Source organism: Lutra lutra, chromosome 3 (assembly GCF_902655055.1).
Source record: "Lutra lutra chromosome 3, mLutLut1.2, whole genome shotgun sequence".
Lineage (NCBI taxonomy): Eukaryota > Metazoa > Chordata > Mammalia > Carnivora > Mustelidae > Lutra > Lutra lutra.
The window spans coordinates 136,807,220-136,823,603 of NC_062280.1; the positions used below are offsets into that span (position 1 = coordinate 136,807,220).

The following is a 16,384-nucleotide window of genomic DNA, read 5'->3' on the forward strand; positions in this document are numbered from 1 at the left end:
TGAGAAGTTCTTTATAGATCCTGGATATCAGCCTTTTTTTTTTTTTAAAGATTTTATTTATTTATTTGACAGAGAGAGATCACAAGTAGACGGAGAGGCAGGCAGAGAGAGAGAGAGAGAGGGAAGCAGGCTCCCTGCCGAGCAGAGAGCCCGACGCGGGACTCGATCCCAGGACCCTGAGATCATGACCTGAGCCCAAGGCAGCGGCCCAACCCACTGAGCCACCCAGGCGCCCCTGGATATCAGCCTTTTGTCTGTACTGTCATTTGCAAATATCTTCTCCCATTCCGTGGGTTGCCTCTTTGTTTTGTTGACTGTTTTTCCTTTGCTGTGCAGAAGCTTTTGATCTTGATGAAGTCCCAAAAGTTCATTTTTGCTGTTGTTTCCTTTGCCTTTGGAGACATATCTTCAAAGAAGTTGCTGTGGCTGATATCGAAGAGGTTACTGCCTATGTTCTCCTCTAGGATTCTAATGGATTCCTGTCTCACGTTGAGGTCTTTTATCCATTTTGAGTTTATCTTTGTGTGCAGTGTAAGAGAATGGTCGAGTTTCATTCTTCTACATATAGCTGTCCAATTTTCCCAGCACCATTTATTGAAGAGACTGTCTTTTTGCCATTGTATATTTTTTTCCTAATAAATGCCCTTTAAGATGCAAGTGTAACAGCTGCCACATCAACAGGGGAGAGGTAATCTACTCTCCATAACCGCACATTTTATTGTGCTTTTTTCAAGTAGCTTGTTAGAATCATCTAAGTGTGTGTGTGTGTGTGTGTGTGTGCGCACGCATTTCGTATCCCCCCCCCCCTTTTAAAAGATTTTATTTATTTATTTGACAGAGATCACAAGTAGGCGGAGAAGCAGGCAGAGAGAGAGGGAAGCAGGCTCCCCGCGAGCAGAGAGCCCGACTCGGGGCTCAATCCCAGGACCCTGAGCGCATGACCAGAGCCAAAGGCAGAGGCTTAACCCACTGAGCCACCCAGGTACCCCCCCCTTTTTAAAGGTAATCTCAACACCCAATGTGGGGCTTGAATCCACAACCCCAAGATCCAGTTACATGCTCTGAGAACTAAGCCAGCCAGATGCCCCTTGTACTTCCTGTCCATCGTACAGGACAGAAAGCAGTTTTCGCGTTAAGAGCAGGCAAGTTGTTCTCTTAGTTTCTCCTTTAGTTTAAAAGAACAAACACTGATTGAATTAACTCCTTTCCTCTATGGATTGATATTTCATAGCTCAATTTGTTCAAAAAAAGCATTTATTTAAAAAAAAATTTTAAAGCATTTATGATTTAAGGTAGTTAATTCCTATGATTCATCAGCTACTGGCTAGGTGTTGCTGGGCATACAAAAACCAGTGAAACCCAGCCCCTAATATCTAGCCGTTTACTGAATAGTGGGAAAAATCAGATGTTTATATAAATAACTATGATAGATTAAATGAGCCATTGGAGGCAGGCCACGGAACTTAAATATCAATTACAAAATTATCAAGCCCAAAGCTAACTTATAACCTTTGGAAATGAAAGCCACTTATAAGCTGAAGACCATTTGTATTGAGCTTCCTGTTTATCTGAGTTTATCAGTAAACCATACTTAATGTCAAGCAAGAGGATACTCTTACATCTCTTTTAATTAGACTTAAATGGTGATTATGAAAGATTTGACCTCTTACCCAAAGGGTACATGGAACAAGGATGGTGTGTTTAAAAAAAAAACAAAACACGACCACCACAAATCTGCTAAATATATTTCCTGAATGCTCTTCTTCCCAGCTCCTAAACAATCACTAAGTCACTTCATTAAGTTCTACAAATGCTATCTCCTTTTTTTTTTTTTTTTAATATTGTATTTATTTATTTGAGACTAAGGCAGAGGCTCAATGACTGAACCACCCAGGGTCCCCCTCCGCGCCTCCATCTCCTCTTCTAGAGAGCAAGCTGCCTTAGGGCAGAAACCATAGTTTATCTTTTGTAATAGCATAGTTGCAAATAGAGGGTGATAGTTAATGTTCTAACCCAAATCAGTAGCCAACTGCTCGCTCTGGATTCAAGAAAGTAGTAGTATTTACCTCCCACTGTCTCACAGAATGCAGCATTTCAAGGGAGGAATCTGGCCAAGACTAGCAATGGCAACAATTACATTCATAAGCAGGATCCAGGCCAATGCCAGGATGGATTATTAAAATACCTCACACTGAGCAATCAAAACATTAAGGACTTTTTTTTTTGAAAGATGGAATGTTTCTACACCTGAGAAATCATGTTCTTAACAAACCTGTTTCAGGTGCCTCTTCAGTAACTGCCTTAAGGTCAAAAATATTAAGTCTCTTCCCTTTGAGCATATTTTTCCTAAGACTGAAAAAGAAAAAAACAATTTAACTTAATATTTTTACAATGGCCAACAAAAAATTGAGAAAACTATTCTATTATTATCATTTTTAAAGATTTTATTTATTTATTTGACAGAGAGAGAGACACAGAGGGAGAGGGAACAGAAGCAGGGGGAGTGGGAGAGGGAGAAGCAGGTTTCCCTTCCTGCCAAGCAGGGAGCCCAATGTGGGGCTCGATCCCAGGACCCTGGGATCATGACCTGAGCCAAAGCAGATGCTCAATGATTGAGCCACCTAGGCCCCCTTAAGAAAACTATTTTATATGAAATACTCAATGTAGAAATTAAAAATAATCCCACTGGGGTGCCTGGGTGGCTTAGGTCATGAATCCTGGGATGAGCTCTGCAGCAGGCTCCCTGCTCAGCGGGAAGCCTGCTTCTCCCCCTCCCACATCCCCTGCCTGTGTTTCCTCTCTCAATGTGCCTCTCTCTGTCAAATAAATAAATAAAATCCCTAAAAATAAATAAATAAATGAATGAATGAATGAATGAATAAAAATTCCACTCACCCACAACAGACATTTTAACGAAATTGCCACATCATAAGAACGGATAACTAAAAAGTGGAACAAGTGCACTTGAATTTTTGCATCATGATACAATAAAGCAGTTTAAGTAGTTTAATTTCCAAAATATCTAACTGAAAAGATTAATTTTACATAATTTTATGTGATCCATTTCATATTAAGGTTTTAGAAAACTCAACATTAGAAAGCTATTAAAATATGCTAAATTAAAAGTTGTTAAAGTCAACAGTTGTCTTAGTTTAAGGGCAGAAAAAACTGCATGTTTAATTACAAACTATAATTATAAAAGATGGCACAGATAGATCAAAACATTCCCACTTATAAAGCAATCATTCTGTAATTTTAACATAATGATTAACTTTCTTTACATAACATTTTAAATTAACTATTAAAATTAATGTCAGAGAGTTAATAGGTAACTTTTCCTTGTATATTTTAATCAACTGCTTTATGCATCAATTCACATTCATACTTGAATAAATTTACTGGGAAATTAAAAACCAGTTCAAAACTGGATAATCAGTTTTAAAATAATTTTGAATTCGTGGGGCGCCTGGGTGGCTCAGTCAGTTAAGTGTCTGCCTTTGGCTCAGGTCATGATCTCAGGGTCCTGGGATTGAGTCCCCCCACACTGGGCTCCCTGCTCAGTGAGGAGCCTGCTTCTCTATCTCAAATAATAAATAAAATAAATAAAATCTTTAAAATTTTTAAAATTCTTTTCTGAATAAAATTTTTTAATGAAATCACATTAACTGAAAAAAATTCAACTACCATATTAAAATTAGATAAAGTAATCTCAAATCACTTAAGTTTTCCTTTAACAGATCCCCAAGTATTCTTAAACAAAGGTATTTATGATCCCCAACTATTTTCAGTGCTTTTGGGTCCCTCTCCCCACCTGCACGCCCTCACTCTGCATCAGGTTAACAGGCTGATGGATTAAGGTAACTCACAGCAAAGAGGGAATGATTTGGTAAAGTATGGAATTTTAGAATGTACTAAAGAGAAAGGGAAGGGAACAGACATTTGCTGTGCATCTACTATATATAGTTGTCACATTTCTTTCCTATTTCTCAAGAAAGCCATTTAAGTCAGGCTTCAGTTTCAGCATTTTATAGATGAGGACACAGACCGACAAGACTATAAAAGTTGCCCCAGTCCCAGAATTAGTCAGTGGCATAATGCCAAGATTCTGAGGCAGGCCAGAGTGACTCCAAAGCCAGTGCTCGGTGCCTCACCCCTCTCAGATGTCTCTTCTTGAAGGAATTAGCCCAGGGTACATCTGTGGTGACTAGCCTAGGCCCGGGTTGTCTCAGGCTGTCCCATGACAGAGCAGGGTAAAAACCTGGTATCCCATCACTCCTCTCCCTTACTCTAGAGTCCTTCAGTCAGTTTAACACAGTCATTATATGCACATAAACAACCGTCTTACTTTTTAGATTCTCCCTTACCACTTTCTAATTTCTAAGAATTTTTTTTTGACAGACACATATGTGTGTTGGAGGCGGTGGGGGTGGGGGGCTGGAAGGAGGAAGAAGAGAGAGGGAGAAGGAGTGAAAGAATCCTAAGCAGGCTCATCTCACAACCCTGAGATCATGACCTGAGCTGAAATCAAAAGTCAGACACTTAACCAACTGAGCCACCCAGGTGCCCCACCACCTTCTAATTTTCAATGATGGCTAATATCATTAAGAATCAAACTATGAGGGCGCCTGGGTGGCTCAGTGGGTTAAGCTGCTGCCTTCGGCTCGGGTCATGATCTCAGGGTCCTGGGATCGAGTTCCGCATCGGGCTCTCTGCTCAGCGGGAAGCCTGTTTCCCTCTCTCTCTCTCTCTGCCTGCCTCTCCGTCTACTTGTGATCTCTCTCTGTCAAATAAATAAATAAAATCTTAAAAAAAAAAAAAAAGAATCAAACTATGAGGGGCACCTGGGTGGCTCAGTGGTTAAGCCACTGCCTTCAGCTCAGGTCATGATCTCAGGGTCCTGGGATCGAGTCCCACATCGGGCTCTCTGCTCTGCAGGGAGCCTGCTTCCTCTCTCTCTCTGCCTGCCTCTCTGCCTGCTTGTGATCTCTCTCTGTCAAATAAATAAAATCTTAAAAAAAAAAAAAAAGAATCAAACTATGATATAGCATTTTGATGTAGTTTCATGGAATCATTTCAAAGATGACTGACTCAAACAAGAGTGAAGTTAAATATATATATGTGTGTGTGTGTGTGTATATATATATATATATATATGTATATATGTATATATATTTTTTAAAGTAAGCTCTATGCCCAACGCAGGGCTTGAACTCACAACCCCCAGAAATTAAGAGTTGCATGCTCTACTGACTGAGCCAGCCAGGCACCCCTGAAATTAAATATTTTGAGGAATCTTAAGAAAAACTCCAAGTATACATTATACTCTATCCAACATGTCATAGGCATAAAATCACTTTAAATTAGTAATTCAGAAAATCTCTCTAAATCATTGTAACTTCTTGAGCTTGCTTTGTTAACAGTTGACTATCTTTTACAATCTTCCTGTACAAATCAGTAGTTTAACTTCTGATTAACTTGCTGGGATTATACTTAAAAGAAAATCCAAAGAATACATAACATGTCAAAAACACTCCAACTGTAAGCGCCCCCCTTCTATCAAGATCAGTTAGTTTTTGTTATAGCATACTAAATATCTGGTTTCCCCTCCCCAACTATTACTTCATGGGCTTGAAGGAGAGAAAACAGAAACTTTCTGTAAATACAGACAGCTTTTTATTATAAAATAATTACATAAGGCATGGCTTAGCATCTTTAAGTCTGCAAATCACCAAATTCAAATTGCCACAAATAATCTACCACCTTAAGGTATTATATTGGATCTTTCTTTCTTTTTTTTTTTTTTGATGGCAGATTATTTCTCTAAGGTATGAATAATGATAATTATATAGAGATAGAAAAATTATATAAATATTGTTATGTACATATCAGAATGAAAAATAATGCTTCTCACAAGTGCTCATTTGTTCAGAATTCAATCAGTTCCACTTACCTTAAATCAGGAGACCTCCACTCATCATGGATAAATAGGAGGCAGGGCCCAATGTGATTAATGGTATAGAAAAGCACAAGACTACTAAACCCAGAACATCGTTTCCTCTATAGGAAATGGTACATTCAGGGTGAGAAGAGAGATATAAATGCATCCATAATGCTCAAATACCTATCAGCAATAACATGCACAAAATAAAGTAAATCTACAGAGAAACAAATAAAGCTAACAAAACCAAACAGACTGCAAAGCCTGAGTACCTTTTCTTAAGATCATCAGTCTTCTGTCCCATGAAACTGTCAGTTCCTTCATCAAACTGAATTTGATGCACTGGTCTTGTACTAACTCTACCTGTGGCAGATTTGGCAACTTTCATATTTGATATTATGTTACTGACACTGAAATAAGAAAAAGGTCAAGTGTATTAGAAACTGTAGCTACAGGACAGTAATAAACTTTCTTATACACGAGATTCTATTATTTAATTCATATTTCACTTCCATGCACTATAACAGCACAAAGCATTATGTTTAAATGAAAGATTATATGTCACATGTTAATTCACATCCCACAGACCACTAAGATTTATATTTCTTTTTGAAATACAACTTTTGAAGGTATTCTTCAGAAATGTTCATTTAAAACATAAAAGTGTCGGGGCGCCTGGGTGGCTCAGTGGGTTAAGCCGCTGCCTTCGGCTCGGGTCATGATCTCAGGGTCCTGGGATCGAGCCCCGCATCGGGCTCTCTGCTCAGCAGGGAGCCTGCTTCCTCCTCTCTCTCTGCCTGCCTCTCTGCCTGCTTGTGATCTCTCTCTGTCAAATAAATAAATAAAATCTTTAAAAAAAACAACAACATAAAAGTGTCACTTTGATGTGACACTATTTAAAAAAGTGTCACTTATGAAACAGTATCAGACATCTTAAGTAGTATATCAACTTCAAACCTGGCGTAAAATAATGAGATGAGAGGCAGAGTGAGGAGGTGTCAGCTAAAACATAAGGATAAGAGTAAAAGTGAAGGAAACAGGCCTGAAGATGATCATACTGTACATAAGACCAGCAAATTATTTAACAGGAAAAAATTAATATTCTCAGAGAAACTGTCTTATTCTTTTACTTGTTTTTAATCACAATACTGAATTTATAATTTCTTTTTCAGGAACAAGGAATCATGTAACTTCGCGAAAGAAAAATTTTAACCATTCCATTGATCTTTGAAAGACTGCAATCTTACTTAACATGTCAGTTTAAAAAAAAATTACTAATATTCCCCTATGAGAAATATTTAATGTATAAATTGATATACTGTGCACATTACTCACCAGTCACATGAAAAGAATCTATTTTGAAAAACCAGCATTACCAACAGAACTATTTGATTCACTAACCTAATTTTAGTTCTTTCTCCATCTTTCTGTGCCTTTGAGACTTCCTCATGCTGCTGAAGTTGCCTGAGCAGCTCTGACTTGGTTGTCTGCTTATCAAAAGGGAGAAAATCTGCAATAGCAGATGCCGCTGCTTCCAACTCAGAACTCACGGACTTGGTTCTAACAAAGAAAATGAAAAACAAGAAAAAAAAAAAAAGGCACTACCTATTATGCCGTTAGTTTAGTGGAAAGTAAAATGATTCTTTTCCAGAGAAAACTTTTTTTGTCATTCAAAAAATCCATTTCTGACAAAATCAATTATTTTTAAATATTTGGCTTTTTTAAAAGTAGGCACCACACCCAGCCTGGGGCTCAAACTCACGACCTGAGAGTCAAGATCAAGAGTCACATGCTCAATCCTCAGAGCCACCCAGGTGCCCTAGGTATTGCTTTTTTGTTTTTAAGATTTTGTTGATTTATTTGACAGAAAGATAGAGCAAGAGACGGAACACAGTCAGGAGTAGTGGGAGAGGGAGAAGCAGGCTTCCCGCCAAGCAAGGAGCCTGATGAAGGGCTCGATCCCAGGACGCTCGGATCAGGACCTGAGCTGAAGGCAGACACCTAATGACTGAGTCACCCAGGCGCCCCAGGATTGGTTTTATATAAACTTTAAAATGTCAAAAGTTGAAGGTAATGGATACTTGTTGAAGCACAATACTAACTCAGAACAACACATTAAAGTAATATATTAAAGTATAAATTAAGCACAATACTAACTCAGAATATATTAAATATGTATTTTATATATATTATATATTTATGTAATGGTTAAAGTAGAGAAGTGAGAAAAAAAGAGTGGCTAGGTTATAGTTTACTGGATTTTTAGATGCCAATTTATTTCAGAAACTATATATATTGCAAGCCAATATTAAAGTAGCTAAATCTATTCACATATCATGATAAATCCGTATGATGGAATAGTACTCAGCTTATGCTATTAACATGAATGAAACAATGAAAAGTTGGGTTAAAAAAAGGATGTTCTGTAATATTCCATTTATACAACTTCTAGAACAGGCAAAATTAACCTACAGTGAAAAAAATCAGCATAGCGATTGCCTCAGGACGGAAGGCTACTGACGGGAAGAAGGAAATGAGAAATGCTCTGTGTCTTGATAAGCACGTGGGCGATGTGGGAGACATGGGCCTATGGATTTGCCAAAATCCTACAGCTAAGATGTGTATGCTTCAGAGTATGTAAATGTTGCCTGGGAAAAAAGAACCATAAATCATTATCATGATCTAGGCGGAGATGGAAAATAGGTGAAGATACAGACGACACAAGAGTGGCAAAAATATTGCTTTACGGAAACTGTGTGACAGGTACAAAGGGGTTCATTACATGATTTTATGTTTTAAACTTTCCATAAGAAAAAGCTTTAAACAAAGCTCTTCCTCAGTAAATGAGGATAAGTTAATGGGAAAATGTGCCAGACATAAAAAGAGATTGTCTACATTATTACATATTAACTCACTAAGAACCGCTCTCTCAGTGAGTGGGATCCAAGTTAATGTTTTACTTTCCACATAATGATCGGTTGTCTAATATGTAAATCAAAATCCCAAATCTCCAAGTTGCTGGATAAAGATTTAAGGACTTCACCTAAGATATGAAAACTCTAAAATCTGACTGTGTCAAGGAAGAAAAACAGAATAAAAAAGGGAATATTACAATTAATATTACTATTAGTTAAAAAGAAATGAGCTACTTACAAAACTGTTACCTATGATTAAGGTCTGAACTTTAACCCAAATCACTTTCCTAAACTACTTGAGAGGTTTGTTTTCAAATTTTAATATACATATTTGACCAGAGTGTACAAAGAATATAAATGAGTATTCATTTTCTAGAACCATGCATTTTATCACAACAGTGTTCTTTATAATCATAGTTTCTGGTTTTATAATTTGAAATGCTCTAGTTAATAAAAATTGTCAGGGAGCTTCTATCATTGAAATAAGATGATCTTTACATACTGAGATCCTTCTACCCAGATTTTTAACAAGAGAACTTGCTAAAATAACAACCTGTTCTATCCTCTAACTCAGACTATTGCATGAAAACATACTTTATACCATTCTGTACTTCCTCAATTTATTTAAAATGAACTGTATGACATATACAATTTCAGAAAAGAAATTCTTGTAAGAAGTAGGATCCTCTTAAGGGAACACAAAAATTACCACAACTTCTGGCAATCTGATGATACTTTTTCAATAGCCTAAGCAGCACCTGGCTAGCTCAGTCAGTTCAGTGCCCAGCTCTTGATTTTGGCTCAGTCCTGATCTCAGGGTTTTGAGAAGGAGCCCCAGGGCATGCTCATTTTCTCTCACCCTCTGCCCCTCCCCAACTCGCACTCTCACCAGGAAAAAAAAAAAGTCCCAAACATATGCAAATCCTTTTACCTAGAAATTCCACTTCCAGGAGTATTTGTTTAAAGAAAACAAGCAGATACATACATGGAATTTGAGGGATACTACACAGTCCAAATTCAAGGCCTAAGCAGTTCTATCCCTAGTATCTGAAAGCAAATCATCTTTCAGATGTCTGCATGGCTTTATGCATAATGTTATTTCAGGCCTTTTTTTTTTTTTTTTTTTAAAGATTTATTTATTTATTTATTTGACAGCCAGAGATCACAAGTAGGCAGAGAGGCAGGCAGAGAGGGAGAGAGGAGGAAGCAGGCTCACCGCTGAGCAGAGAGCCCGATGTGGGGCTCGATCCCAGGACCCTGAGATCATGACCTGAGCTGAAGGCAGAGGCTTTAACCCACTGAGCCATCCAGGCGCCCCTAAGGCCTTTTTTTTTTTTTTTTTTTTTTTTTTGAGAGAGAGCGAGCGAGCACATGAAGGGGGTGAGAGGCAGAGGGAGGAGGAAGAGAATCTCAAGCAGGCTCCATGCTCAGTGCAGAGCCTGATGCAGAGCTCTGTCTTACAACCCCAAGAACATGACCTGAGCTGAAATCAAGAGCCAGTCACCCAGCCAACTGAGCCACTCAGGTGCCCCAATATTTCAGGCCTTTGCTGAATCATTATTCTCCCACAATCCCTTTTAAAAACTAGCCCCTCTCCAGCCTATCTTATTTTTCTTCACGTTTCATCACCTGACATATTGTGTGTCTATGTGGTGTGAGTATATATACTCTCTCCCACCCCGATTCCCCCACTATTCCGTAAGGAGCAGAGACTTTTTTTTTTGGAGACTGTTTTGTTCACTCTTCTCCATCTCCTTGGACACTGCCTGAGATATAATGACAATCTAAAGCTGTTGAATGAAATTCATCATAGCATTATTTTATACCAATGAAAAACTAGAATAATCTAAATTTCAATTCGTGGATTCATTAATTAATAAGTAACTGAAACCTTATTGGATGATCAGAGCAGAAGGTTGCTTAGTTAAGAGAAAAAGTACGAGCTAGAAATTTTGGTTATTGCTGTACTCACCAGGGGTCTTGTTAGGTTCCACAACCCATTCAGACTCACAAGATTACCAAAAACGTGTTTGGTCCAGTCTGTTCAGAAAGATAAAGGAGAGAACCACAGCGGACTGGCAGGGCAGCCTCAAGTGTCCCTCTTGGTGGCAATCCTTGCAGCACTCTTGTGGATGACACCGCACACGCCATCCAAAGGTTAGGAGACCCACATCATGCAGGTGCAGAAGCTGCTTTGCTTAGTGCCCCATGAGAACTGGTTCTCTCTTGTAACAAGGCCACAGAGTTTCCATTGTCCCCACAATGGACATGCAGTTACAAGAGCAACTGTGCAAGGAAGTCCTAGGTACATATAGTAAACAATAAGGTACCGATATTCTCCCAATCCAGATGTGATGACCCCTAACTTGGGGTCAATTTCATCATGGTAATGTTCTCTTTAGTACAACAGACATCAACAGTTATCAGGTTAACAGGTGTGGCAGATTATATTTTTAGAAAATAGAGACAGCAGTATTTCTGGTATTTCCGACACGGCTACCTCCACCATGCTCTGCTCAAGCCATGGGATGGTTTGTTAGGCCACAAAACGTAACTGGAAGATTTTGGTATCTAGAAGTTGGGCGCTACTGTAACAAAAAACCTAAAATGTATGGGAAACCTTTGGGTATTAGGCAGTGGGTGGAAACAGGAAAGACCTTGAGGGAAGTATACATGAGAGACTAGGGCCTCAAAGAGACTTAGAGCCTGAGGGCCCTCAAAGCTGGGATGAGGGAGAACTTTAGGAAAATCAACATTACTGCAAGCTGCAGGAAAGGGGACTTCTGTTTAGCAACACTGTTGTTTGTAGTAACATGGAAAACAGGAAATACACCTAGGGAGTTGGGTAAGCCAGTCTAAGGAGACTTCCAATGTAGAAGGTGCCTCTTTGCTTCTTAGTTGCGGATGATAAAATTCAAGAACACAGAGATAAGAAAAAACTGTATCATATAAAGGAACCAAGATTTGCTGGAATCAAAAATAAAACATTTTTCCTTCTTAGATCCTCCAGGAAGGAAATGATGCTAAAATTCAGAAATGGCTTCTGATACGATCTCACTGATATGTGGAATTTAAGAAAGAAGGCTGAGGATCATAGGGGAAGAGAGGAAAAAATGAAACAAGATGAAACCAGAGAGGGAGACAAACCATAAGAGACTCTTAATCACAGGAAACAAAACTAAGGGTTGCTGGAGGAGAGGGGATGGAGGGATGGGGTTATTGGGTGATGGATATTGGGGAGGGCATGTGTTGTAATGAGCACTGGGTATTATATTAACACTGATGAATCATAGGTCTGTACCCCTGAAATAAATGGTATATTATCTGCTAATTAATTAAATTTAGATAAAATTTTAAAAAGAAAAAAGGAATAGCTTTGGAACAGAGATCAAATTCAGTGCAGTGTCAGGAAAACACTGTTTAATGATAAAGCCATGGGTATCACTACAAAACCCCTTGTTAAAATCTTGGATTTTTTTTCAAAGATTTTATTTTTAAGTAATCTCTACACCCAACATGGGGCTCAAATTCACAACCCTGAGATCAAGAATTCCATGCTCGGGAAATTTGGGTGGCTCAGACAGTTAATCATATGCCTTCAACTCAGGTCACCATCCCAGGGTCCTGGGATTGAGCCCATATGAACCCTGCATCAGGGTCCCTGCTCAACAGGGAGCCTGCTTCTCCCTCTCCTACTCCCCTTGCTTGTGCTCTCTCATTCTATCAAATAAATAAATAAAATCTTAAAAAAAAAAATTTCATGCTTTACCAACTAAGCCAGAATTTCATGCTCTACCAACTAAACCAGTCAGGCTCCTGAAGGTCTTAGAAAGATTTAAAATGGTGCTTTAGGGAGCCTATGAACAGACAACAGGAATTCTAAGAAACTAATAGGTGTGGTCCCACAGGCTTGCCCAGGGAGCTCAATGCAGAATAGGACTCAGGTTCTCAAACAATGACCTAAGGCACCCTGGAGCACCATAGGGAAACACAGCCATCAGTCAGTGACCGTGCAAACTGCTAAGTCAAGATGGTTCCCAGTGTTAACACTAGACCACCGCATTCCTTTTGATGATATATTTTTGTGAAGATGCTTTTCTGGCAGTTCCTATGATAAAAAGCAAGTACCACCCAATCTTTTGCTTTTTATGATAAAAAGCAAACCCTCCCAATCAATATGAAACAGGAAAGTATCTAATCTTATCCAGTATGAGTCCTAGGTTATACCATAAAAACAACACAAATTCTTTCTGGTTCACTTTCTCTTGAGACACTTGCCTTTGGAACCCAGATGCTACGCAGTGAGAAAGCCCAGGCCGCACAGTCCTGCACTAAGGTCTCAGCTAACAGCTAGCTTCAACTGTCAGAGCTATGAATGAGCAAACCTTTAAGTGATTCCAGCCCCTGGACTTCCAAGTCTTCCAAGGGTTTGAAAAGCACAGAGCAGAGATTAGCCTTTTCCACTGTGTCCTGTCCAAACTGCTTGACCCACAGAACCCATGAGCCTTAAAAATGGTTGTTTTATGCCACTAAATTTTGGAGTAATTGCTGTGCAGCCACACTAACTTTATCAACAGCTGTTTAATATATAATACAAATAAAAAACTAAAAATCAGGTCAAACATGGAGCCATGACAGTTATCATGAATCAAAGATGATTAACCCAAATCTGTACATCTTGGATCCCTTAAAAAAAGAAGGTGGGGAACAAAATCATTAGATACATTAAAAGCAATTTTTTAAATTTTTTATTTGACAGAGAGTGATCACAAGTAGGCAGAGAGAGACAGAGAAGCAGGCTCCCTGCTGAGCAGAGAGCCCGATGCGGAACTCGATCCCAGGACCCTGGGATCATGACCTGAGCCGAAGGCAGAGGCTTTAACCCACTGAGCCACCCAGGCACCCTAAAAACAATTTTTTAATTAAGTAAACTCTATGCCTAATGTGGGGTTCAAACTCAGGGCCCCAAGATCAAGCACTATATGCTCTTTAGGGCCAAGGGCCCCTAAAAGATACATTTTTATTTTATTTTAAAAAAAGATTTATGTATTTATTTTAGAGAGAAAGAGCAAATGGGGGGAAGCAGAGGAAGAGGAACAAGCAGACTCCATGCTGAGCATATAGCCCGATGGGGGGCTTGATCTCACAACACCTAGATCATGACCCTAGCCAAAACTAAGAGTCTGAGGCTCAATGAGCCGCACCACCTGGGAACGCCTAAAAGATCAATTTTTAAAACAAATGTATCTCGTTCACCAATATTTTGATGTAGGACCAAAGCGCTTCTTTGAACAGAAATTCCAACATGTATCTTTTATATACGCACTGCACCATAGACCCTCCAAGAGTTCCAATTTTGGTTTCTTTAAAGTGGAAACTCAGATCAAGAACTTAAAAAAGCTTATAAAGCATTCCGAGTGCAGCATTTTCTTACATTTTTCTGCTTATCTCATTCATACCTAATTGGAAAGGAATTTAAAAAATTTTTTCTGAGTCTTTGCAAAATACTCAACTTATTTTAACCATTTCTATAATAAATAATTAAATTATATAATTGTAATAAAAAACCACAATGGGTCACAAACAGGTCTGGAAGCTTAAAAAAAAAAACCTCTTGATAAAGATAGATATATATATATGTGCATGTGTGTGTGTCTATATCATCTAATTCTAAATACTTTAACTTACTATTTTTGTTTTATTTTGTTTCTAAAAAGGAGGAGGAAGATGGGGCACCTGGCTCGTTCAGTCAGTAAAGCATCTGACTCTTGATCTCAGGGTTGTGGGTTTGAAGTCCACATTGGGTACAGAGATTATTTAACAATGAATAAATAAATAGAGGAGAGGGGGTACCCATGACGGGCATACACCGAATTAGCTTATTCTCTACCACCCAATTACACATTCCAAGGATGGTTTTGATACAATGGGATACAATACAGAAACCAGTAAGTTTCATAAAAATATCAAGTCATTCTGGAAAGTAGAAATCTATATTAGCAGGAGCATGGGTGGCTCAGTCATTAAGCACCTGCCTTTGGCTCAGGTCATGATCCTGAGGTCCTGGGATGGAGCCCCACATTGGGCTCCCTGCTCAGCAGGAAGCCTGCTTTTCCCTCTCCCACTCCCCCCACTTGTGTTCCCTCTATTGCTATGTCTCTCTCTGTTAAAAATCTTTAACTAAAAAAAAATCTACATTAGCTGCCGATTCTGCAGAGACGTCAAAGATGGGGTTGTTTAAGCCACATACCTTATTACTATTTGAATCGATGACATCATCTGTGTAAGACTCACCATTATTTAAGTATCATTAAAACAAAACATTGCCATTTAAACTACAACACAATGCGAAAACATTAGAATCAGTGAAATAGCGGCGCCTGGGTGGCTCAGTAGTTAAGCATCTGCCTTTGGCTCAGGTCATGATCCCAGTGTCCAGGACGCTGGGATCCAGCCCTATATCTGGCCCCCTGCTGAGCAGGAAGCCTGCTTCTCCCTCTTCAGCTTCCCCATGGCTGTGTTCCTTCTCTTGCTATCTCTGTCATAAATAAATAAAATCTTAAAAAAAAAAAAAAAAGAATCAGTACTCTTTTCATAAGCACAAGTAATTACAATATTCTGAGGAAACCTCATAAGCTGAGAGCACTGATAATTACTGGTCAAAGGAAGTCATATAAAACAGTTGTAATCAACATGCTTAAATTCTATCCTCAGTGGAATTTTTAAAATGGAAATTTCAAACCCAGTCCTTCAGAGACATGAGGCTACTTCCAAATCAGGATATAAACAATTTGGTAATTAACAGTTTAAGAGGCAATTAAGTTTCAGTTAATAACACTGATGAATATGTAAGAAAACATGTGGATTTCTCAATTAGATCATGACTCTTTTCCTCTCTAGATTGTATGCAGGTGTCCCCTTCCTATTGAAAGATTTTTTTTTCCCCCTTTTTAAAAATTTTTAAGTAGGCCACCCCACCCCCACCCAGGGTGGAGGCCAACACTGGGCTTGAACTTGTGACCTGGAGATCAAGACCTGAGCTGAGATCAAAAGACAGATGCTTAACCAACTGAGCCACTCAGGCTCCCCTTAAAGATTTTATTTTATTTTATTTTTTTAAAGATTTTATTTATTTTTTTGACAGAGAGAGACAGTGAGAGAGGGAATATAAACAGGGGAAGCAGGAGAGGGAGAACCAGGCTTCCTGAGGAGCAGGGAGCCTGATGTGGGGCTCAATCCCAGGATGCTGGGATCACGACCTGAGCCGAAGGCAGATGCTCAGCACTTGAGCCACCGCCCCCAAAGACTTTAAGTAACCTCTAAACCCAAATAGGAATTGAACTCACAACCTCAAGATCAAGAGTCACATGCTCAACCCACTGAGCCAGCCAGGTGCCTCTCCCCTTCCTATTTAAATATAGAAGGCTAACAGTATCTTTCATGTGCTAGAGTCTGTGTTTACAGACTAAGTCTTCATGTAGCATCTCCCAGGTCCTCTAATTTCAATTTTTTTTCCTAAAAGAAAAAGGAG

General features: G+C 39.0%; 1 protein-coding gene across 7 annotated transcripts in view; it reads right to left on the reverse strand.

Moving 5' to 3' along the window:
* MRPS31 (mitochondrial ribosomal protein S31) overlaps nucleotides 1-16,384 on the reverse strand; it is a 35,723-nt gene that overhangs the window by 13,575 nt on the left and 5,764 nt on the right. For 4 of the 7 annotated variants that reach the window (XR_007126149.1, XM_047723261.1, XM_047723262.1 and 1 more), the window contains exons 3-5: nucleotides 7,340-7,498; nucleotides 6,211-6,348; nucleotides 2,273-2,352 (exon numbers count right to left, since the gene is read on the reverse strand). Coding sequence is in view for 3 of the 7 variants with exons in the window: in XM_047723261.1 (XP_047579217.1) it covers nucleotides 2,273-2,352; nucleotides 6,211-6,348; nucleotides 7,340-7,498 (377 nt within the window). In the remaining 4 variants the exon portion in view is untranslated. The remainder of the gene's footprint in view (nucleotides 1-2,272; nucleotides 2,353-6,210; nucleotides 6,349-7,339; nucleotides 7,499-16,384) is intronic. The other 3 variants (XR_007126150.1, XR_007126151.1, XR_007126152.1) reach the window with 3 other exon arrangements.